This window comes from Solanum dulcamara, chromosome 1 (genome assembly GCF_947179165.1).
Source record: "Solanum dulcamara chromosome 1, daSolDulc1.2, whole genome shotgun sequence".
NCBI classification, from domain to species: Eukaryota; Viridiplantae; Streptophyta; class Magnoliopsida; order Solanales; family Solanaceae; genus Solanum; species Solanum dulcamara.
The window spans coordinates 60,015,688-60,043,098 of NC_077237.1; the positions used below are offsets into that span (position 1 = coordinate 60,015,688).

The 27,411-nt window shown below is 33.6% G+C and overlaps 1 protein-coding gene across 1 annotated transcript; it reads right to left on the reverse strand.

The window, feature by feature from the left end:
• Nucleotides 1–17,673: 17,673 nt before the first annotated feature.
• Nucleotides 17,674–21,947, reverse strand: LOC129889877 (uncharacterized). Its single transcript, XM_055965371.1, has 6 exons — nucleotides 21,358–21,947; nucleotides 20,002–20,144; nucleotides 19,232–19,375; nucleotides 18,918–19,103; nucleotides 18,570–18,694; nucleotides 17,674–18,151 (listed from the first exon to the last, which is right to left on the reverse strand). The coding sequence occupies exons 1-6, from the start codon at nucleotides 21,533–21,535 to the stop codon at nucleotides 17,920–17,922; spliced, it is 1,008 nt and encodes a 335-aa protein (XP_055821346.1). The 5' UTR covers nucleotides 21,536–21,947; the 3' UTR covers nucleotides 17,674–17,919.
• Nucleotides 21,948–27,411: the final 5,464 nt, after the last annotated feature.

Sequence of the window (27,411 nt, forward strand, 5' to 3'; positions counted from 1 at the left end):
GGGAGATTTATGTTATGCTGCTTTTGCAATTGAGAGTGCATGGACTTAGGAGTCTCCCATGATTTCCATGATGCTTATACAATGGGTGTGTATCGTTAGGACAGACATGCATCATCATATGTGATATTGCACTCCATTGCATTGCACTTCATTCTTGATTTTCTTAATCTCACTAAGTGCATCATTATGACTTGATGATCTTTTAGTATGAAATGTTATAATGATACTATGTATGTATTGAGATGCATATTGTGATGAGCTGAATGTGCTATGTTATGCTATATATACTGTGAATACTTAGGTTGAATTGGCTAATTCCTGTGCAGGTTGTAGTTTGTGGAGGTTCGATTGGAGTGTTAGGATTACTTGAATTATGTATTACTTTACTTATAGTTAATCGTTTGCTTGCTTAGTACTGTGTTGTTTTATACTCACTCCCTTGCTTCTATAATTATGTTGGTTATGAGTAGGGATCATCGTGATTACTCCTTCTCTTTTGCGTTCGGGGTCTATTGTGGACAGTTGTGAGGTAACTGCTTATAATCTCGGCGGGCACCTCTCACTCCTTTATTATATCCTTGATCTGTTCTAGAAATAATGACTTTGAAACTTGTATTTTTATTTATATTATTGTATTTTATTAGAGGTTTGTACACGTAACAATCAATTTTTGGGTGTTATATTTGAGTTATGTTATATATTAGCATTATTTGACTGTTTTAGTCTTTCATTCCATTTACTTCCGCATTTTCTACTTTCGCTGGATTTTATGCTAACTTGTCTTGGTGGGATAAGACATGTGTCATCACGTCTAATTTTTGGATCGTGACATCTTCACGCACCCTGAAGGAAAGATAGATCACTTGATTGGTGATGGTTCTGTGGCCATGAAAGAGTGAACAATTTATTATTTTTATTTCTAGTGGTAGTAGTTATTAAATAATCCGTGTAAAGATAGCTGTTTATAGGAGTACCAATCTTTTTAATTAGTATTAATTAGTTTAGTCATATTCATGTAGTTCATTATTGAATTAAATTTTATTTTGAATCTAGTTTAATTATAAGCTAATGTGATTTGCATAATAAGATTTTTATGAAGACAAATGGTTCTTACATTTTCTTTGTTTTATATGAAATATGTATAGCTGGAGACTTGAATGTTCACCTTATATATATTTTAGCTAAAGGAATATGAGGTAGAAACTGCTAGATTAAACTAATCCAATTGAATTATAATTTCATGTTTTTATATAACTACTTGGCCCATTAATTGTATGCTTTTAATTTGAATAAGAGGTCTTCGGTTAACTAACTAAAAGAAGTCCCATTTTCTAGCTAACTAAAACCAGTCCGATTTGATAGAATATAACTATTAGTTTATTTATATATATATATATATTGTGTGCTTTTAATTTGAATAAGAGGTCTTCGGTTAACTAACTAAAAGAAGTCCCATTTTCTAGCTAACTAAAACCAGTCCGATTTGATAGAATATAACTATTAGTTTATTATATATATAAAAGGGGCAGCCCGGTGCACTAAAGCTCCCGCTATGCGCAGGGTCCGGGGAAGGGCCCGACCACAAGGGTCTATTGTACGCATTTCATGTGAAGATAGGAATAATTTTCAAAGCATATTATCTAATTATGGAGATATTTGCTTGATTGATTCTGATACAAAATATAATTAAGATATTCAATAATGAGAAATATTTTTCTCATTTAAGTATGGGCAAAATAAATGTTACTACAATCTTTTGTAGTACTAATTTGATTGAAGGCCTCGGAAGAGTCATTATAATTTTGCCTAAGGGAGATAAACTCATGATAAATAATTTTATGTTTTCTCTTAAGTCTTGGAAACTTGTTGAGTTTTAAAGATATCTGTAACAATGGTTATCATATCCAAACAATGGATGATATGAATCTTGAATATCTTGGTATCACCAAGAATGTCTCTGGACAGACATGAGTTATAGAAAAATTTTCTACTTTATCTTCTAGCTTATATTTTTTATTTATGGGAACAGACCCTACACGAGTCTCCCACCTCTCGTGCACAGTCAGGGGTTGAGCAACACCCCCAAGCCTTAACATAAATAACAAAAGTAAAAATACAAGGAGGGGGACATAAAACCTTACCTCCGATCCTATGTTGGTTCATAAGTCGGCTAACCTACTAAGGTCGGCTAACTCATCCCCGGTACAAAAAACGGGCTAACTATAACTAGAAAGCAGTAAACCTATGAGAGGACTCCTCCCAGTACAAATCGGCTAAGAAAGCATAAATGAGGGAGACTCTCCCCTTCCATGAGAATACAATAAAGTAACCTACACTAGTCCTATTCAAATATGCTATGAATCAGACATAGCTACATTGAAGAAGAACAAGTATACGAAACTTCTATCTCACATGGAATGGGAAAATTATCTTCATCTTTGCCTTTTTAAGCCATATCATACCAAGTAGGTCCAAAGGAATTATGTAGCCACATCAAAGGCAGGAAGCAGCTAAGGAGGATGAAAGGATAGGAAGTAAATGGAGCCATAGCAGCCAGCAGCCTTGGAGTTGTTGTTGTTAAGGAAGCTGAGGGACAGAGAAGGTGTACATTGCAATTTGTATGTGGTGCAGCCCTGACTTGAGCAGTTGGTTGGAGAGTGTGTCATGCATTTTGGATGGTTCCAGTGTTGTCGAGGGTGATCAGGGGTACTCCTGTACCTGCACACCCACAAATATAAAGAGGTTCCAATAGTCTTAGATGCAAGGATGCTGTTGCATGAATGGAAGGAGTGCATCCGGAATGTAAGGACTGCTGAAGGGAATAGATGAGGCCCCTGCATGTGGATCTGTTGTCTTCCTTTGTTTGAGGCTTTGTAGACCTGCACAAGAAGTAGCAAAGGACCCAAACAAATATGGAAGCTGTTGCAGACCTGTATGCATCTCCTTGTTGCTTCCAAAGACAAAAAGCAAATAGCTGCAAGATTCTTGTGATGCTGAATTGTTGCTGCAGGTATCTCATAAGAGAAATTGGCCTGGATGGAGGGCTGATGTGTTGATGAATTCCTAACATGGTAGGTTGCTGTCTCCATGTTATTGCTTTTTATTTGCCAAGGTGCCCCAGATGCTATTGTGCCTACATATAGACCATCAATAGAATACAAACATCCAACCAAACAGAATAACCAGTAAGGGCCATATGAAGTCCTCTTAGTGGGGATTTTTGATTTGATGGTTGTATCTGTGATGACCTCTATGTAGTTGTTTTTAAGGCCTGTTGATGTATCTTGGAAGGCTGTTGTGATCAGGTTCAACTTTGTTGTGATCAGGTTCAACTTCTTGGAGTACCTGCACAGATAAACAAAACCAACAAACCACACAACCAAAGAATTCTGCAATCTACTGTAGCCATTACTATTAACTTGTATTTGTTCCTTGTGTGCTGTCTTCTAGCTTATATTGGAAAAGATTTAGTGCAATTGAGACACATTTTATAGTAAATCGAAAGCTTACTAATTTCAATATTTTGGTACTTTGACATGATCGTCTGGGATCTTGGGTCTATAATGATGAGATGAATTACAAAAAAATTCTAATGGCAATCCATTAAATAACCTATTTTAAATGGTTAATTTTCTTGTACTGCTTGTTATTAAGGCAAGTTAATTTTGAGATCATTACTAATGAAAGTTGAGATTGAGTCTCCTGAGTTCTTGGAAAGTTTACATGGGGATAATGTGGACCTATTCACCCATCTATTGAGACGTTTAGATACTTTATGGTCCTGTTAGATGTTTCATCTAGATGGTCTAATGTATGTCTATTGTCATCTCGCAACTTGACGCTTGCAAAATTATTGGCATAAATAATAGGGACAATTTCAAGTATATATAATAAACTAATTAGTTTACAACAAATATAGTCATATTTTATTTACATAAAAATAGTCAAAATCAAAGAAAATATACAGTGACTATACACTGACTATATAATATAGATTACTTATACATGAGTTATACACTGAATATACATTATGATACACTTAAAAACTGAATTTAGCTTGACTATACCTTAAATATACATTAACTATACATGTTTATATAGCGAATGACCATTTTTTTGATAATTATTTTGACTGGATGGCCACTGGGTGTAATTTTCCCTAAATAATATAATTACGGCCACAGTTTTCTCATTATCAAATTAAATCAATTTGCCTTGGTAATGTTGCAGAGTTTTCATCCTAAGCATTTAATGATTATTGTCTATCGATTGGGATAAGGGTTGAACATCCTATTGCTCATGTTCATACTCAAAATAGCCTTTGTAGAGTCATTAATTAAATGTGTGCAGTTGGTAGCAGTACCATTGCTTATAAAAATTAGATTGCCCACTTCTATATGGGGTCATGCAATTTTACATGCTGCAACACTTATTCGTCTCAAACCGATAAATTATTATAAGTTTTCTCTATTGCAACTGATTTTGGGTCAAGAACCTAATATATCCTATCTAAGAATTTTTGAATGTGTTGTACATGTGCCTATGGCACGCACCACACCGTACTAAGATGGGGCCCCAAAAATTTTAGGAATATATGTTGGGTTTGAATCACCCTCTATTATTCGATACCTTGAACCATTAAAGACAGATATGCTCACTGCTTAATTTGTAGATTGTCGGTTTGATGAGACATTTTCCTCAAAATTAGGAGGAGAAAATAGTGAAATCAAATGAAAAATTTTGTAAAAAATTCATCATTATCTCATCTTGATCCATGTGCTTCAATTTGTTATCAAGAAGTACAAAAGATTATTTACTTGCAGAAAATTATAAATCAAATGCAGATGAATATATAAATTTGAAAAGAATTACTAAATCACATATTTCTGCGAAGAATATATTATGATGTCTCTGTTGGACCATCTACTAGTGTCATATCTAATGAATCAGAAGCACACCTGAAGTGTGGTAGATCATTGAGTTCTAAGGATCAAAATCCTAGAAAAATAAAAACAAAAGGCCAAGATGACACTATAAAAAATCTCATATGGAAGTTCAAGATTGAGTAATTCCGATATTCTTGAAGGAATCAATGAGCTTGAGACTCAAGAAAATAAGAAACTACTCATAAATTCAAGTGATGTTGAAACTAATCTGAATCGATCAGAAATAGTGGTGGATATATCTTTGCATATAATGTTGCAACAAAAATCATGCAAGATAATGAGGATCTTGAACCTCAATCTGTTGTAGAATGTCAACAATGAAATGATTGGCCAAAACGGCAAGAAACGATTCAATCGGAATTGAATTCACTTGTCAAGTGTGAATTATTTGACCTATAGCTCAAACACCTTATGGTATTAAACCTGTTGACTATAAATGGATCTTTGTGCAGAAAAATGAATAAAATAAAATAAAAAAATATAAAGCACACATTGTTGCATAAGAATTTCATAAAGGCCTGGTGTCGAATATGAAGAAGCATACTCATCTGTTATAGATGCAATAACATTGTGTTATCTCATTAGTTTCACAGTTCATGAGAGACTAGAAATGAGTTTGATGGATGTGGTAACATCCTATATTTATGGATCACTTGAGAATGAGATATACATGAAAATTCCAAAAGGATTTACAGTGCCTAAGTCATATAGTTCAAACTCTCGAGAAATGTATTCAATTAGATTGCAACAATCATTGTATGGTTTAAAGCAATCTGAACACATATGGTATAACCGTCTTAGTGAGTATTTATCTAAGGTTATATAAATTATGTGATTTACCCATGTATTTTTATAAAAAAAAATCAAAATTTGTTGTACTTGTTTATGTTGATGACATAAACCTTATTAGAACTACAATAGAGTTTTAAAAGGCAATTGATTATTAAAAAAATAAATTTGAGATGCAAGATTTTTAAGGATAAATTATGTCTTGATTTGCAAATTGAGCATTTGAAAAATGGTATATTTATTCATCAATCTTCCTAAACAAAAAAAGTATTGAAAAGATTTTATATGGATGAAGAACTTCCATTAAATATTCCGATGGTTGTTCGATCACTTGATGTGAATAAGAATCCATTTTGATCTCAAAAAAAGAATGAGAAAATACTCAGTTCTGAAGGACCATATCTTAGCACAATTAATGCACTAATGTAACTTTCTAACACTATAAGACCTGATATTACCTTTTTTCAGTTAATTTGCTGGCAAGCTATAGTTTTGCTCCTACTAGGAGACATTGAAATGGGATCAAACAAATATTACGATTTCATAAAGTGTCATGACCCAAGCCTAGGGACTAGACTTGATATGGCAAATGAGGAACCTGAAAGTACCTCAAACAAGCTTCTTTGCATTCTTTTAGCCTTTCATAGGTAATGACAATACATAAACAAACGGAAATCATAATAGTAAATCTTCAACTTATATATGTCCAATAATACCTCTAACTTTTAGATTTAACCGGACTAAGATAAGTTCCTAGCTCACCCTCAATCATAATAGAAAGAAATGTCATAGTAAGTGTCTAAAGATCTTTATTTATCATATGCTAGAAAGATAAAGGAGTATTGTTCCCGAAACATGGGAACTCACCCAAAGTAGCATTCAAATGAATCTCAACTAGCTACATGGAGGAGAAAGAGGAGGAGCATCGGTCCCTACACGGTGAAATCATGTAGGCAAAAGAGTATGTGTTAGTACTTTGAATGTACTAAGTATGTAGGCATGCATGAACATTGAGAAAATATTAAAATATTTATGTAATATGAAATATAATGTAATGCATGCGTAATCAATCATATAAATATGCTTTAAAATATTCATTTTGTGGGAAGATGACCATAATCACTATTTAAGACCATGCGAGTTATTACATGGAATCCAACATAATCCCTTATGTTGGCCAAGGAGACTACTTGTCGGGTAGAACTCTGTCAACTTCATTCATTTATTTAACTTTAACTTTAAAGGCTTTCATGGATCCATTAGCCAAAGCCTATAGGGGCTCCTATGTTGTCACATAGTTAATGAGACGAGGGCTTGCTACTAGGATTTTCTTACAGAATCTCACCTCTATGACTCATTCGGTGCTAAGTCAATCCCACAGAATAGTTTAATACTTCAAAATAGTCATAGCATATAGCTTGATAATTCAAAATCATATTCAATAGAATAGCTCATTAAAACCTTTGGTAATTCAAATATACAAGAATTGTCCTTATTGCATAAAAAATTCATCATTCATATCATTTCATCATTCTTTTATTTTATAAGACTCATTTTTGATCATAGACATTGTTTTAATAAACATTCACTCGGAGTCAAAGCTTTCAAGTCAAACTTGATTGAAAACATAGTAAAACTACGTGGGTTCAAATCACTTCAACTTTCAAACATGTATATAAATGAAATTATGCATAAATACTTTCAAATCCATTAGTTCAAAATCATGCTTTAAACAACCACCAACCTTTAAAGAGATAAATAGAGAAATTACTTGCAAACCATCAATTCATACATATGAAATTATTTTGCATCAAAATAGATCAATAATCATTAGTTTAACCATAATTCATGTTATTAAGTAGAAATAAGAATTACCCATACGAAAATCTTACCTGAAATCAAGAAATTTAGTTGAAAGAGTTTTGAACTACATGGATGGAAAAAATCCATGGACAAAAATCAACATACCTTAGAGTAAAACTTGAAAAAAATTGGATAAATAAACATAATTTATCATATAATCAAAATACTTTAGGCATGAGAGTGGAAAGAATACTCTCATTGAATCCTTACATACGCTAATATAAGATAGATAACTAAACTTCAAATACTTAATAATCTATGAATTTGGAATAATAATATGAAAACCCATTAAGTTTCATTCTTGAATTAAATAGAAGACTTTGATAATTCATTTGGGCTTCATAGATGAAAGGATCCATGAATCAATACCACATACCTTAGAGTAAAGCTTGAAGAGAATTGGGTAAATAAACATAATTTATCATATAATCAAAATACTTTAGGCATGAAAGTGGAAGGAATACTCTCATTGAAGTCTTAAATACCTGGAATCTGAAGCTTTACTCAGAATCAAAGGACTTAATGAATACTCTTGAATTCTAGCATTTTCTTCTCGTCAGAGCATTTTGTGTACTACCTAGAGTATACGAACCACCGGAATAGTATTTCTACACTACTAATAACTAAAACTATATTTTGAGAATGTGTAAAGAAGTGTATAGAGAGAAGAGTTATTTGGGAAAGTGTGATGAACAAAATGATAAAATATGGTGGGTATTTATATGTGTGAAGGGGAGACTTAACAATAATTAAAATAATTATAATAAAAAATCTGAAAATTTAATGGAGGATTGTGATGTCATGAGTTATATAAAATGAAGGACTATTGATATCATGGGTGATGTCAAATGGATCTAGATCTTTCATGGATGATGAGATGAATCTTTTTTTATGGAATACCCTTTTTCGGAGCTACATTTGAACAAGATAACTTCCTAATTAGGATTTGGTGTCTTTATATGAATTGGATATCTAGAAGGATCCTTTCATGTCATTGAAGAATCAACAAATTTGGAGCATCCTACAATGAGATATGATTTTTCTTCTACAAATACTCCATTTTATCACAACACCGGTCTTACAAAGATTAGTTTATTTCACTTAGTCTCTGAATCGTAAGATATGGTCTCCACAAAAAGTTGTAGGTAATGATGTTGGATTTATTTAGAAATTTTAATCACCTAATTTAGACCTTCCTATGAAAGTTGTTCATAAAATACAGAAGCAGTATCATTTTCGTCGAAAATTAGAACACCATATACAACGTTTTTAGGGGGGTTTTACATTATCTCCCCCTTGGAAATATTTGTCCTCGAATGAGATAAGAATTAGCTTGAGTAGAGTAGAGTGTAAACCAACAACCCATCATTATTGCAATAGTGCAATTTAAAACATCGTTCTAAACATATTTCATAATTTTGCATGCACATGACAAGAAAAGTTGAAATGCAAGAATTTCAAGTAATTGAGCAAGGACAATTTAATACCTTAGGCTTGAGTAGAGAAAAAGAAAGATGAAGGTATCGCTTCATCATATCCGCTTCCCATATTTTACTTTCGACTTGTCTGTCCCTCTCAAGGGCCTTGACGGATGCAACTTCCTTGTTCCTCAACCCCTTGACTTGCTGGTCTAAAATCTCAACTGATACCTTGTCATAAGTCAAGTTTTCTTCAACATTCACTACTTTCAAAGGCACAATGGAACTTGAATCACCTATACACTTCCTCAACATAGACACATGGAATACCGGATGAATCGAGGCAACTCAAATGACAAATCACATTCATAGGCCACCTTACAAAAAAAGCCTTAGGGTGCCCTATACCTTTATATGAAATTTTATTCCAAGAGTACTAACCCTTACTACCATATTAAACAAACCACGAGACCTAATAAAGAAACACCCAATACATCATACATTCACCAACATGCCCTCAATATCACATTCAAGCCTAGTTCTATAACCACTATAATACACTCCTTTGAAAGTCTTAACAAGAAGTCATCAATAGCCTACTACAATCACTCACGTATCTACAACCATGTATTTAATTCTATCATTTCAACCACTTTATGGCTCCCTTTAAGTCAATATCACTTAAGAATTTTCATGCCTACCTTAGCATCTCTATATCAAATTTGCATTAAATCATACCAAGTGTCACACCCCGAGAGGGTACCCTAGGCGTGGCCGGCACTCAGAAACCATCTCTGGCTTCCGAGAGAACCACTTGGTCTCATTACTCATTTGTTCATCAGCGGAAGACTTAATAATACTAATGTGGGATTGTCATAATCAAAGGAAAAATAGATAATTCTTAGAAGAAGTAGTTTCTAAGGAGAACTACTCTGATTACATCATCAGACTCTGTCTATGAAGCCTCTAATACTCTTAGATGGTGCCAATGACATGTCCATGGCTACCTCAAAGAAACATCACACTCAACAATAATAAAAGGATAAGGAGTTCCTTCGAATACAAGAAGGACTCACCAAATAGCTGAAAAGAAATGATCTTCAACGATGCGCCTGTTGAGGATCTCTAACACCTGTATCTGCATCATAAAACGATGCAGGTCGAATGACGTCAGTACGTGGAATGTACGAGTATGTAAAATGGTAGGAAGGTAAGGACAGATATCAAGAAACTCCTCTCAAGAAAACTCAGCTCAGAACTCAACATCATCTCAACATGAATATGTAATGCAAGTTTAAAATATAATAATAAAAATAATAGTAATAAGCAATGCTTACTCAGTTGGGAGTTTCTCTAACCGACAACCATCACTTATGAGCTAGCAATGATACAACGAAGCGATGTCGTTGCCACATCCATACAATACCTTGCCAGGGTAAAGGACATCACCATCTTGGATCCATTCATCAAAGTTCTCTTTTTGGGACTTAAGAGGCATAGCCTCCATCCTACGCTGGCTACGTAGTTCTGGGGTTTGAGTAAATTAAACTCTTACCCAACTCGGTGCTCAATACTACTCCCAAAATATGTGCTCATATTAAACTCATCATCCAGTCTCATTGGACTTTAATTTAAATCATCAAACTCATCTCATTTCATGTTCATCAATCATTATACTTCCAAAAACATCATTTTCATCTCATCAAAACATCTTGCTCAAAATATCATTTTCTCAAATTCATTCAAATTCAACTCTTTTGCTCTTTCAAAACTCAATAAAATACATATATAGTATTAATTCATATAACTCTCTTTTTATCAATAAAAATAATAAAAAGCCAATATCTTTACTCAAAACATGTGTAAAAATATTCATGAACATCAAATCAATTAGGATTCATGGGAAAGTAGCCATGAACAATAATTCCAATAATATGAGAGATAACAATAATAATAATATTAATGCATAAATATATCTAACTCAATAGAAGAAGAATTAATTCATTTAGAATTCAAGATTTGGATAAAACTCAATTATAACTCAATTATAATGAATTTAAATATTGGGCGCATGGACGAACTCAATCCGATGCTATGAAAGCCTTACATACCTTAAATCCGAAGGTTTACTCCGAATTGGAACACTCTTGGACCCCTAGCCTTTTCTTCTCGCCGGAGCGTTTTGTGTACTACTCGGAGTATAAGAATCACCGGAGTAGTATTTTTATACTACTAAAACTAAAACTATATTTGAGAAGAAGTATATAGAGAGAAGAAATGCTTAAGAAAGCTTGATGAATAAAATGAGGAAATAAGGTGGGTATTTATAGGTGGGAAAGAGGGACCTAACTATAAATAAAATAATTATAAAGAAAAATCTGAAAATTTAATGGAATATATTGATGTCATGGATGATGTTAAATGGAGGACAATTTATGTCATGCATGATGTCAAATGCATCTAGATGTTTCCATGGTAGGTAAGATGAGTTCTTTTTAACAGAATACTCGTTTTCGAAGCTGCGTTTGAATAAGATAAATTCCTTATTAGGATTTGGTGTCTTCATAAGAATTGTAGATATGGAAGTCTAGTTTCATATCATTCAAGAATCAACCAACTTGAAGCAACCTACAGTGAGATATGAATTTTCTTCTATCAACACTCAATTCCGTCACAGCATTATATCTTGCAAAGATTAATTTATTTGACCTACTTATACTCCGAATTTGTAGTTATGTTCTTCATGAAAGTTGTAGGTAAGGATGTTGTAATTACCCAGAAATTTGAATCACCTAATTTGGACTAACCTATGAAAAGTTATGCCCAAAATACAGAGGCTGTATTATTTTCGTCGAGAATTGAAATACCGACATACAACATTTTAGGGGTTGTTACACCAAGGGCACACCAATATACACTATCTAACGCACACAACAAGATCCATCTAGCTCTTCTTCCATGTCTATAGCGTTAAATGGAATAAGCATGCCACCATCATCACTCTATGGAACACTCACTCTCTCTATCTATCATAAATCATCTAATATCATTAACAGTAAGACACACAACCGACCTTGATAACTAGATACTCCATCTCCCTCTTGTAAGAGAACTTCAATCTTCTTATCAACCACTAATTTCTTTAATTTAACTAAGGTTGGACCCATGTCTTGTATTGCTTTTACATCCGCTATCAATGATGATTCTAAACTATTTTGAACAAGAATACCACCGTCATTAATATCAATCCCCCTTTGGATTTGACTCTTCTTGAAGCTAGAGTATGCTCTATCGCACAACATAGATCATGAAAGAAGAGAAACTTTCCTAAATGCCTTATAATCTCCTATTCATAATTGTGGCGCACTTCACAACTATGAATAAGACCCTATTCGATGTGGTATGTTGGACTTTGAAGATCATTCAAAACCTCAGGCTCTGATATCAAGTTTATCATGATTCAAGCCTAGGTCCTAGACGTGACATGGAGAATGAGGAACCCAAAAGTACCTCAAATAAGCCTTTTAGCATTCTTTTAGCCTTTCATAGGTAATAACAATAAATAAACAAGAGAAAATCATACTAGTAAATCTTCAACTTACATATGTTCAATAATACCTCTAACTTTTAGATTTAACGGGGCTAAGACAAGTCCCTAGCTCACCCTCAATCATAACAGAAAGAAATGTCATAGTAAGTGTGTAAAGATCTCAACATAACATATGCTAGAAAGATAAATGAGTATTGTTCTCGGAACATGGGAACTCACCCAAAGTAACCTTTAAATGAAATCTCAACTAGCTACATGGAGGAGAAAGAAGTAGAGCATCGGTTCATACATGGTGAAATCATGTAGGCAAAAGAGTATGTGTTAGTACTTTGAATGTACTAAGTATGTCGGCATGCATGAACATTGAGGAAATATTAAAATATTTGTGTAATATGAAGCATAATGTAATGCATGCATAATCAATCATATAACTATGCCTTAAAAAATTCATTTTGTGGAAAGATGACCATAATCACCATTTAAGACCATGCAAGCTATTACATGGAACCTAACATAACCCCCTACATTGGTCGGGAAGACTACTTGTTATATATAACTCCGTCGACTTCATTTATTTTTTTAACTTTATCTTTGAGGGCTTTCATGGATCTATTAGCCTAAGCCTACAAGGGCTCCTATGTTGGTACATAGTTAATGAGACAAGGGCTTGCTACTAGAATTTCCTTACCGAATCCCACCTCAATGACCCATTCGGTGCTAAGTTAATCCCACAGAATAGTTTTATACTTTAAAATAGTCATAGCATATAGCTTGAGAATTCAAAACATCATATTCGGTAGAATATCTCATTAAAACCTTTGGTAATTCAAATATGCAAGAATTGTCCTTATTGCATAAAGAATCCATCATTCATATCATTTCATCATTCTTTTATTTCATAAGACTCTCTTTTGATCATAGACATTATTTTCATAAACATTCATTTGGAATCAAAACTCTCAAGCCAAACTTCATTGAAAAAATATAGTAAAACTACGTGGGTTCAAATCACTTCAACTTTCAAACACATATGTAAATGAAATTATGCATAAATACTTTGAAATCCATTAATTAAAAATTATGCTTTAAACAACCACCATGAATTTCAAGAACCTTTAAAGAGATAAATAGAGAAATTACTTGCAAACCATCAATTCATACATATGAAATCATTTTACATCAAAATAGACCAATAATCATTAATTTAATCATGATTCATGCTATTAAGTAGAAATAAGAATTACCCATAAGAAATTCTTACTTGAAATCAAGAGATTTAGTTGAAAGAATTTTGAACTACATGGGTGGAAAAAACCCATGGATAAACACTCACATACCTTAGAGTAAAGCTTGAAAATAATTGGGTAAATAAACTTAATTTATCATATAATCAAAATACTTTAAGAATGAGAGTTGAATGATTACTTTCATTGAAACCTTACATACGCTAATATAAGATAGGTAATTAAATTTCAAATACTTAATAATATATGCATTTGAAATCATGATATGAAAACCCATAAAATTTCATACTTGAATTAAATAGAAGACTTTGATAATTCATTTGGACTTCATGGATGAAAGGATCCATTAATCAATACCCACATACTTTAGAGTAAAGCTTGAAGAGAATTGGGTAAATAAATATAATTTATCATATAATCAAAATACTTTAGGCATGAGAGTGGAAGGAATACTCTCATTGAAGCCTTACATACCTGGAATCTGAAGTCTTACTCAGAATCAAAGGACTTAATAAACACTCTTGAATCCTAGCCTTTTCTTCTCATCGGAGTATTTTGTGTACTACCCGGAGTATATGAATCACTGAAATAGTATTTCTATACTACTAATAGCTAAAACAATATTTTGAGAATGTGTAAAGAAGTGTATAAAGAGAAGAGTTGCTTGAGAAAGCTTGATGAACAAAATAATGAAATAAGGTGAGTATTTATAGGTGTGAAGGATGGACCTAACAATAATTAAAATAATTATAAAGAAAAATCTAAAAATTTAATGGAGGATTGTGATGGCATGGGTTATATAAAATGGAAGACTATTGATAGCATGAGTGATGTCAAATGAATCTAGATCTTCCACAGTTGGTGAGATGAATCTTCTTTTTTCAGAATACCCTTTTTCGGAGTTACGTTTGAATAAAATAACTTCCTAATTAGGATTTGGTGTTATATGAATTGTATCTCTAGAAGTCTCCTTTCATGTCGTTAAAGAATCAACAGATTTGGAGCATCCTACAGTGAGATATGATATTTCTTCTATAAATACTCTATTTTATCACAGCACTAGGTCTTGCAAAGATTAATTTATTTTACCTACTTAGACTCTGAATCGTAAGATATGGTCTCACAAAAGTTGTAGGTAATGATGTTGGGGTTATTCAAAAAGTTTAATCACCTAATTTAGACCATCCTATGAAAATTTATACCCAAAATACAGAAGCAGTATCATTTTCATCGAAAATTGGAACACCATATACAACGTTTTTAGGGGGGTTTACATAAAGGAACTACCAATATGGGCTTATTTTATTCTAATAATTGCAGTCCCGATCTTGTTGGTTATGTTGATACATGATATTTATCTGATATACAAAAAGGTCGCTCTCAAACAGTCTACGTGTTCATATGTGGGGGTACTGTCATATCCTAGAGATCTACAAAGCAGTCTATGGTGGTCATTTCATTAATTCATGCTGAGATAATAGTTATTCATTAAGCAAGAAAGAATGTGTGTGGTTGAGGTACATGATACATCTCATTCGAGAAAAATGTAGTTTGGAATGTGACAAAGTACCCAAAATTTTATATGAAGATAACGAAGCATGCATAACACAACTAAAGGAAGAATTCAAAAAAGGAGATTGAACGAAGTATATTTTGCCAAAGCTTTTCTACACACATGAACTCCAACTAAATGGTGATATCAACATGCAATAGATTCTTTCGAGTGAAAATATGGTTGATTTGTTCACCAAGTCTCTACCAACTGCAACTTTCAACAAGATGGTTCACAAGCTTGGGATGCAAAGATTCAAGTCTTTGGATTGATGATTTCATTAGAGGGAGTTAATATGTGTTGTACTCTTTTTCCCTTATGAGGTTTTGTCCCACTGATTTTTCTTGTGAGGCTTTTAATGAGGAAAACTAAATGTATATTATTAGATATGTGTACTCTTTTTTCTTCAATAGAGTTTTCTTTTTTAAAAGTATTTTTTTCTATTAAGGTTTTAACGAGACATATTATTTACCAATTAAACATTCAAGGTGGAGCGTGATAAGTGAATGACTATCTTTTAGAGAAAATTTAGGAACCCTAACTTTGACCAAGTCAAATTTTCCCTATAAATAAAGATGTTTTCATTATTATAAATTCATCCTTCAAGAGAAATAATAAGTCTTCTCTATTTTCTCTACTTGCTTCTTATTATATTTTATAGTTTCATAATAATTATTCTAATATTTAATTTTATACAATCCTACCCCTAGAATTCTAGGATTATGCACTTAAAAGGAAAAAAATTAAATTACCTTTAACTTAATGTAATTTTATACACGAAATCTACCCGTATAATTAAATACTTAAAAGGATTCTGCACTTAATAATTATAATTCTTTAAAAATAAATTAAATAATAATTTGAGAAAAAACGATTTTGTCTAAAAAAAAGAGACTTTTAATAAAGGGTAAAAATTCAAACAATATTTCAACAGTCTTCATTCTTTTAATATAGTATAAATAGATAAATAGATTGATAGATAGATATGCATATACTCGATTGCAAGTAAATGCATCAGAATATGCAAATCAATGCAAGTAAAAAATTTCACAAAATTTAGCTCTTGTACATTCGAGATTAAACATAGATCAGTGGCTCATAAGGAATGAACGATTTACACACTATCTCTGGAAGTCATGGACTCAAACAGACTAATATAATCAATGCTTATTACAAAGACTAACGTGTACTGATTGTCTTTTGGGTGACTTTTAATTTTTGTGTAAAAATGTTTCTACCCCGCGTGATGAAAATTTGATTTACAACAAACATCTCAAGGCTGGAAAGCTTTTAGTCAAATCAGCTCACCTTCCGCTTTTGTATGTAAATATGGTACAGCGTTCGTATGAGGGAGGACAAATAAACACTGGTGCGTGTCCGCTATAGTTTTTCATTTTTTCATACTCGTTGATCAAAACTTTTTGAAATAATTTCTCTAGAAAAACAATTAACTTAAAAATAAGAAAAATAATTTTCGTAGAGGAAGCATGGAAAACAAGTGAGATTCTCATTAATTGTATCTTACCACCCTCCAATATACTACATCTTCACCTACCCCATAGCCCCCATCCCGGCTACCACACACCTCTACCTCAGCCCACCTCCACCTCTCATAATACTTCAAATCCTTTATATATAATATTTTTTAGCATAATATTTACAAAAAATAAGTAAGAAATTCAATTATTTTCCTAAAAATATTTTCCATCTTACCAAACTCAAGTATTCAAGTGAAATTTAGATATGACAAATTCTCTCACTTTACACAAATGTAGTATGAATTATCGATTTGGAAGAATTCATAAAACCTACCCTCAAGTTTGGCCTTTAAAGATACAGAAAAAGTCCACATTATTATTTGAAGCAGGAACATAGTGTTCACTTTTCTCCGGTGAGATCCATTATTGCGATTGATCTTCTAAAACTCTTGAAGTCAGTATATAACAATGTCAAATTATGAACTCTGCCAACTACCCCAATCAAAGCCAAAGAGGAAATATTTACTTCGTTACGCGAGAAAAGCCTACAGTATGAATGAAGTTCTCCTTAAGGAATGATAAAGTAGTAGTAACTGTTCCTGCAACAAGCTTCTAAACACTTAGTGCCATGAAGATAGCTGAGCCTTCTAAAGATTGAACTAAGAGTTGTTCTCATAGTTTTCTCAGTACAAAAGAAATAAGAGAGCGATAAGCTCAATAAGATCGAAAAGGCAGCACCATTAGAAAATAAGAGACATCGCATGGCATAGAGGAATACTGAGAATAAAAATGAGCTTGCAGAAACAACACCAAGGCAAAATTTCCTTTGGACATGGGAACAAAAGCAGTAGAGATTGTTCAACATTAAATTATTTTTAAAAGTAGATAAAGGACAACTGCTGAAACCTCTTTCCTCTGGTATAACGAGGCATAATAAGTTACTGAGTCTTCTATCACATTTTGACAAGAAAAAATGGAAGAAAAAAAATGTAACAGTAACTTATGGTGGATTCTGCAATATGCTAAGATGTTTATATGGATGATGGATATGTGAAATAAACAAAAATGTTCCCCTCACATTACTTTAATGGCGAATACTTTGAGATCAACTTGTCAACATGAATTATGATATCATCGATGCGGGGTCGGACTGTTGCTTGAGGCTGAAGCATCCATGTCACAAACTGGTTAAGGTCGTTGGGATATGCAGCATTAGGCTCAGCTGGCCACTTTATTTGTGCATTTACAATAGCCAATTGTGGACTTTCATCAGATTCCTCAAGTGCATACTCGAATGGAGATACTCCGTACCTAGACATAAAAGCCAAGATGTTGAAAATTAATACTATCTTTCATGCAAACAGAATTGCTCGAAACCAATTTCATAGTAATTAATATCTGCAATCGGTTAAAACCTGCATGTCATGACAATTTTTCTTATTCTGAAAAGAAAGAAAAAAACATTTACTGTGAATTATAACTGGGCAACTCAGCACCAGACGACACTTCAGTATGCTCACCAACATACTTCTTTTAAGCATATACAAGTCAAATGCAGGATAGTTCGTACTTGAGTTAACATAACTCAAGACTAGATCAAACTGAATAACAATTTATTGGACAATGGTCATGCAACTAACAGATATGTCAACAAGAGAATAAAAATATTTTATTTTGCACAGAAAAAGTTACAAAAAGATATCTGCAAAAGAGTCTAGAGAAGTCTTACATTATAGCAAATAATGTACAACCTAATGACCAGATATCAGTTCTTTCATCAATATCACATTGACTTGGGCAGTCCCACAATTCAGGTGAACGGAAAGGTGCTGAAATATGCTCACATGCCCATTCCTGAATAACCACAATCGTACATCAAACCCCAAAAAAAAATGCATTAGAAAGGGGTAAGGTGTGAACTGTAAGAAATGAGCCAAGAAAAAGCAACATCCATATGTTATTAATACAGTAATGGTGATAACATTCTCCTGTTCAGGTTCAGAAGAAGAGAAAGATGAGAAGCTTGCAGACATAAATACAGCAGAAGATATGTCTATAATAGAAGAAGCATAAGTACCTGCAACTGTAGGGCCTCTGAGCGAGAGCGAATTTGCCTTCTTGCAGGACGTGCATTTCCAAAATCCATTAGTTTCACAAGAGGTGCCTGTCCTTTTCTCTGTGTTAAAAGGACATTACCAGGTTTGACATCATTATGTGCGTACGGAGGATCAAAGCTATGCATATGCTTGAGACCTGCACAAAGCTGCATATAAAACATTTTTCCGTACATCATTTTTTGGCTTCATAATTTCATGTGCACCTGACCCTTCCTTTTTTCCTCTCAGAAAATGAAAAGATGCTCTTTTGCAGAACATACTGATTCTTGTTCACCTGATGAAATATTTGAAGCACCTCCAAAGTGGAAAAGAACTCCTTCTTTGCTTGCATGATTTTGGCACTATCCAGTAATGTCCCATCCAAATGGGCTGGAAATAACATACAAGCCTCCTGCTTCCTAGACTGGTCTTGTGAGGCCTGCTCAATATCCAATTAAAATAAGATCTTTATTGAAAATCCAGTGGCAACTGAAGATATATCATAGAGGAAAGGCAACAAAAAATATACAAATCAGCATGCTTATAGTATTCAGCAAAAGTAGAGCATCTCTTTCATAATTGACAGATGACAGCTTGCTTAAACACAGTTCTCATTCCCAGAAGCCAAAACTGCTGGAAGAGTATCATCTCAATGAGACATGTGAACAGTGAACCCTCTGTGATTGAGCAACTTCCCAACCCCCTTTCCTTTGCCTTTTGTGAAAGAAAGGAACTAAAGGATACACTTCTTTGACCATTCACATGCATGTTCAAACTTCTTCATATATATATGGAAATACATCTATTATGATGGGAATGAGTTCCTTGAAGCACATCTAAGACTCCTGGACTGGAAAAAGATCAATATTGTGCATGTGTTCACCTTCTTTGCATGATATGCACTCTCAATTTAATACATGTGAATTAATTGTGAAAAGGCCTCAAGATAAGAGATAGTCTAGACGTGGAGCTGAGTGAAGTACTAAATGAAGAAATTAGAGACCACTGCAATAATTTTCTTTTTCATGCGCAGATCAAAGCAAGTGGACAGGTTTTAGTAATTACCTTGACTGAAATGATGGCATGGTCTAGGAGAGGAAGCAGATTGGGATGGCTAAACAGAGACGAAACACGGATCTCCTCTTTCACCAACTCCAACTGTTCATTGTTTTGAATAAGAACTTTCTTCATGGCATAAGTGCCATCATCTAAGCATTCAGATTCAATGCATAGCAAACACTATAATGTTAACATGACAATTAAAAGGACTTAATAAGAACAAGAGAAATATGAAAATACAACAATTGTACAAAAGTCTGCACTATTATTTACCAAGAGAAAGAATCATAAATCTGACTGCACTAGATGGTTCAGGTCTATAAGCAAACAATATCTGACCTGGTAAATGGGAAAACTGTTGCAGACCTAACTTTGCCATGTGAGCAATGAGAAGAAATTCATCGAGAGACAAAAAGAGAACATAAAAGGCAAAGGATAAGGTTCCATTGGACTTTCTCCTTTTCAAATGCAAACAACAGTAAACATATGTTTAAAGGAGTTCATTTTCATGCATGTTTCTTTTCCTGATAAGAGAACTTGGGGTGGGAAGGGATGTCGCACAAACCAGCAGTAAACTATTAGCAAATCAAGAAAAAGATATCTAATTGCACAAGATTATAAGCAAATTCTGGGAGTTAATATGCCTCTAATGGATAGAAGGGGACAAATAATATCTGCATAATCATTCTAGCATCAGCTTATGCATCAGATGTTCATATATCAAGATGATCACCCTATAGAAACATCTAGCACCCACGCAAAATCACAGTTCATTTAGCAGGCAAAGAAACCATGGATAGTAGCAAACATCTCAGTTCTTCGCAAGTTCCAGATCACTAATTGGAACCATAGAGACATAAAAAGATCATATCCGAGGAGTGTAATGATACACCCCCCCCCCCCCAGGTGATCATTGACAACTACAACCAAAGAAAATCGTATAGAATTTGAAGTAGGCAAGGAACCCTTTAATTCACAAATCTGATCTAATAGTCAACAGCAACAACAACTACCAAGATCAGGTATAAGAATTCCCATTGTCAGATCACAAGGGAGAAAACAAAAATGTCCACTAATATTATTCACAAATTTGACCCAATTGTCAACAACTACTACTACTATGCCCAACTTAATTTTGCTCAAAACTCCATCTGGACCCGCTAAAAATCTGATTCAATTGTCAACTTACAAGGAAAAAAGAAAACAAGGTGACTTAATTGTGAGATTACAAGAGAAAGGGAAAATGGAACTAGCTATATCCACAAATTAATTTGACCCAATTGTGAGCAACTAGTATTCCTCAAACCAATGTGGTATCTAGAAATGCAATTTCTTTCCATTTAGGTTAGTAGTAATACGTACTAGAGACATGAGAAGGGTCCTTAATTTTGTTTGGGTCAGAAATGAGCTCCTTGACGAGGAAGACATTGGCGAAACCGGCTTGACGGAGGATCTTGAAGCGATTCTCATTGATCCAAACATCTCCTCCGCCATTGGCGGTGTCATACAAAGCATTGAGTCCCGAGAACGAGCATCCCATTTTTCTCTGTTAATCAATGGGTCAGCTCCTTCTCGATCGTGATGGTGATCTACTGCTTCTCTCTGACTTTTGAGAGAAAGAGAGATATTTTTTTTTTCTTTCCCTGGATCTGGTTCTTTGGTCTTAAATACACTATCCGTTTTCTTTACCGAGAGAGTATTTTTTGCCGCACCTTTGATATGAATTGATGTGATGCTTGTAGCAGAAGTAGTACAAATGTACAAGTTATCTTTTTTCTCGGATCTCTATGCCTAATTTATTCATTTTCACTTCTTCAGTCTCAACTAAGTCTGGCAAATGAAACGAAATGTTCCGATCCAACCCAATTCTGATTTCGGGGTTAAGATAGAATAAGAAGGCCTGTGGAACGGGAGGATCATGGATCTGTTATGATTGTCTTGGCTTGATTCATTTCGATCTGGTCCAATTTACCCAATTAATTATTCCTTTTTTGTTTTATAAAAATAAAATAAAATGAAGTAGCTGTCAGGGGCATTGGCCAACGGCTAGTGGAGCCCCACGACGACTATTTCAGCCTTTTAACCCACCTCACCCTCTAACACCTCCCTCTTAAACTTTTATTTTAACCTCAAAATTTCATAAAATATATTTTAGACCACCTTTACACGGGAAATACTCCCTTCTCAAATCTCAATTACTATCATAACCTTTCTAATTCAATTTATTTATATTTATATTTTTGCTTTAAGTTACAACAATATTTTTAGAGCAAGCTTCAAGTGTTAACTTTTGATTATAACCGTCTGCAATTATGCAAGCGTTTAATTCCTTCCATCTCTTAATTTATTTAATTTTTCACAAATAGTTTTTGTGTTATTGTTTTTTTGAATTACATTTCACATTCTATTTAGTTTTAATATGCATTCTAGTAAAAAATGTTTCAATAAGAAAAAAATAACAAACAATATTTCTAATATGATTTCTTTTTCTATATAAAAAAAAAAGTAAAGTTAAAGCCGATAGCTCTTCTAAATCAATGCCTAGAGTTAGATTTAATACAAATGAATTTATGCATGTTGATGATACTACTTTCTCCCGTGACTTTAATATAGATAACAAATACTCAATTAGACTATGAAACTTTAGAACGACGTTATGGTAATACTAATTTTAACGAAGAATTAGAAAATGAAATAGAAGAAGATTTTGATGAAGAATACGAAGAAGAAATAGAAGTAGATTAGAAGAAGATGAATTAGATGATACACATATTAGTCCCGCGATCGAAGTTCTTGAGCCAATCTCAGTGTGGAGCTAGTCCTCCCCCTTTACCTCCTACAAGGGGTAAGGTGTGATGAACGCTCAACTATGTCTTATTTTTCAGGATATAGGCGATCGTTTATAAAATAATACCTAATTTTACAAGTCGAGGTCAAGTCACAAGGATTGATAGATGGGATCACTTTCAATTGATTTCTCATTTCAAATCAAACTACCAAATTAGAATCTCAACATATATATAAAATGTGAGGTTTTAAGAACTGTTAAAAGGGATTCAATATCGGGTATCAAAACAGAGAATTAACACAAAGAAGATCTACCAAGGACCGAAAGCATTAGGTGTGTGCGCATTGTAATGGGGTTTCAACTCAATAGGTAAAGATTGATCACAACCAAATTGATTGATACATGGATAACGTTTGATCTAGGCTACATTTTATATTCTCTCAAATTATCAAACATATGTCCCTTGGATTCTCTCGAACTTTAAGACCCTTTTCAATAAAACACCATATATTGCTTGAGTAAATAGACTATCTCTAGTTCATAATATTAAATGGTAAATTATTTGGATTAGCCCATCCCTGGTTCATACCCATAGAATAATTTAATCAAGTCCTCACTATGGAGTCTTACACAACTCCATTTTGCTTTCTCAGGCCAAAATGGTGTTAGAGAGCTCAATCAATGTTTGCAACCATTGATTTTAGATTAAGCAATCAAGTCAACAATCAATCTATGCTATAAAATTAATTTTAGAAATAATCAATCAATAAACATTGGGGTTTTACACCCATATTTTTTGTACACATTTAGTTGCTCATGAAAGAAGAAATAGAGACAATACCATAAAGAAAAATACAATTTCAAGCTAGTTGAATAAACAAAACCACAAATTCACACTTAGAAAAATGCAAATGTCAAGTTTCTTCTTCTACACGCAAGGTAGTTTTTCTCTATTGTAGAAAGTATGAATTTTCCAAAGTATATGTCTACCTCCAATTGAGAAGAAGATAAAGGTACATAATTACACAATTCCCAATGTAGTTCTTGGAACTTTCCAAAGGCAAGCACTTGACTCCTCAAGTACGTTCTTGCCCTTAAGCTTAAATACGTTCAAATTACACCTCCCTAAAGAAGTATAAAGCAATCATTGATCAAATATAGAATCTAACGAATGTTAGGGTCGATCCCACAGATAATATGGTCTAGAATTTAGATTAATCATTTATTATTTGCTATAATAATCAATTTATTTCCGTAAAAAAAAGGGGGGATGTTTTTATAAAACTAATTATCAAATAAAATAACAAACATCAACGAACACAAATACGGTTTAATGTGGTTTAAAATCAATATGAAGCAAAACTAGGGTTTTATGTGTTCCCCATGAATCCTTAACTAAGTCGACCTTTTATATTAGTAATCCTCTCCTAGTGTGTTACATGTAGAATCGATAAGTTAATTTTACCTAAGTCCTTGATCTGGCAAATGAGTGAATTTCAGTACACAACTTGATCCGTCTACAAGTGTACGCTGTACTAACCCTTACCAATGATCCCAGATTTAGCTATTCCTTGATCCGTTCAAGCTAATTAGATGAGGATGATTAGCCCCAAATCTCAATGTTTAATCCCTTTTCCCATCCGTTACCTTCTTGATCTGAAAAGTAAGGATAAGGCGAGTTCTATCATTGGCCACCATTAAAAAGCAATCAAAATAAAGGGAAAAATAATACATGCATGCACACTATTCAAGAATTACTTTTTATTAAGTTCTACGTCATTAATTCCTCATGGTTCCCACAACCTTAGTTGTGGAATTAGCTACTCATAACTACATGATCACAATCAATAATATTTATGTTAAAAACAATCATGAACTTACAAAGTAACTTTGAGAATTCAAAATCTTCAATAAAATCCAAACATAAAATATCGATAACAAAAATTAAAATTCAAGAATAAAAGCTCAAAAGTAGTTCAAGCTCTATTCTCAAATCAAAAACGTGCATAAAGTAAACTAAACATAAGGAGTGTATTTATAAACAAACAATCCTATGTAAATATGAATTTGAAAAATATAGAAAACTTTAAGTCGGTTCGGGTCTACGGCTCATTTCTATGGGTCGTAACAACTCTGATGAGTAGACCTAGCTCGTAATCCATCGCATTGCACCTCTTCTTCTTCTTCACGACCACTTTCTACAGCTCATAACTCTGAGGACAGCACGTCAACTGGGATCATAGACATTATCTTTGCTTCATCATCTGTACCTTCAAGCTACAAGTGTGTTCTACATCTCGTAGGAATATAGACGAGTAGTAGAACTGAATCATCTTCTTCACTTTTCCCTCATTCTTTCACTTTTACTTGACGACTTCACTTGATGACCTGTAAGGCTAAAATTGAGTCGTTTACTTCACTCGTAATCTTTAGTTTAACTTTTATTTTGCTCTTTTATTTTTTGATGATTGATACCTACAACCTGTATAAATAACGACGAGTCATAGGGTGAGCTCCTAAACACCAAAAATTCCTTCCTTTAGTGTTGTGATTCCTCAACCAACTCTCCGACTTAGTTTTCTGCAAAATAAGCACAACTAACATCAAATATGCTAACAACTACTTAAAAGACATACACGTTCTTAAGTCTAAGGCATTAAAAGTATAGTAAATCCACGGTACATCAACACCCTCAACTTAAAATGATTGCTTGTCCTCAAGCGACACTACTATACTACATCGACACAATGCAAAACAAGATTAAGAATGTACAACAATCATAGGCTATTAACTCCCAACCCTGTCCAATTTCTATCCATGATACCGTTGCAACCATTTTTTCAAGTCAAACTAACTTATGTGTATCAATACTAGACATTTCAATACCAATAGTCAACACCAATAGACAAATTAACATACCAAAAACAACATTCACTATTTTCATGACTATTTAGATGATGCCACTTGTGCCCTCATTGAAAAGAAGTCCCTTTTTCAATCATAATTTGCAAATATTTCTTTAAACTCAAGGACATGGAAAACAATCACACTCACGAAAGAAATTCAGACTTTCATGCACAATCTCATAGGTTTGCCTTTATTTTCAATACTTAGACACTTGAACCGTTGAATTAGGATCACTATAGGACTTTTTTGGCTTGTAACGTAGGATCGAGGAAAGGTGTGGTACATTTAGATTTTAGTGACCTTCGGCCCTCCTCAAACACTACATTAACCTTGAGTCCACATCTTACAACACACAGTTTTGTTTCATTTTTTTCTTTACTTTTTGCTTTTGCCTTAGGTGTGACTTTTGTTTGTTCATTTCACAATATTTTTCTTATGATTAGTACTTTTTATTACAAAATCTTTCTAAACCATTTATTCGTCTTAGTGAAAACACCTTTTTCTTCATTTTCACACATCTATTTTCAAACCTTTTCTTTCTTTGCTTTTCTTTTCTTATACTCCTTCTCTTCTTGCTTTGCTCTCATAGTAGCCACCCTCAACTTAGGCTTTTGGCTTGAGTTGAGCTGTACATTATCCTAGGAGGGACTAGGACCAAAACAAGAGATTACAATTAGTATTAAGGACATTTTGAAACATATTTATTTGATCAAAAAGGTCTTTTAAGAGCTCATATCTTTGGTTCAAAGGGTAAAACAATGTTTGGGTGGTTCTTTTAAGGCTAAGTGGACTGATTCAAAAATGGCCTATGATTCTTTCCTAATCAGCAGTTCAATTATCACAGTACGACTAACGGGGTGAGTTTATACAGATACCTTACATACATTTGGCATCAAGTTTCATTATCAATCATCAATCTTTGGTTCATGTTTTAGTCTAAGTTATGTGTTATCATACCAGTTTACATCATGTCACACAAAGATCCTACATAGTCAATATATCAAAGAAGTAGTCATAATATTTTAAGTAAATTTTGGAAGGGTCTATTTGTTTTCGTTTAAACCTTCTAGACATCATGCCATAGATCCTTACTCTTATTTCATATTTACATCCTAAACATGCCGATTTAACATAAATTAAAAAGATCCTATGGGGAAAAAGAACATAGACAAGAAAACCCCAAGGATTTAGTCGAGTGTCTAGGGTACTCAGACTTTGCCTAAATACTCGTGCATTCATTCATAACCACCCTACCCCTAATTGAAAAGACTTGCATTGTCCTCAATATAATACAACAAAAAGTAAAAAGTATGGGGGATAAGAAAAAAAACCTGTGGTGCATAAGCGTCGAAGTCTATATGGTGACATCTGGATCCATAGTTGTAGATCCTGGTGCAGCAGCATGTGGTACCATGACAGTTTGTATGTCATCATGAGTATCAACATGGGAGCTCTTCCTCTCCTCATCTTGCTGTATCTCCTCGGTCATTCTAGATGCCCGAGTGGCCTCCTCAATATCATGTCTCTCCTTCCCTTTTCTTTTCCTTGTCCCATCCATATCTGAAGTGTCATCATTAATACATGGTATTTTGTCTCTTGACACCTCCGTATCATTATACGTAAATAGATTAGACATGTGTGGTGGTTAAACGACAGGCAAAGTGAATGGTATAGGGGCTGGTGTAGCCAAAGATGTTACCTCCACATGTTGTACTCCAAGC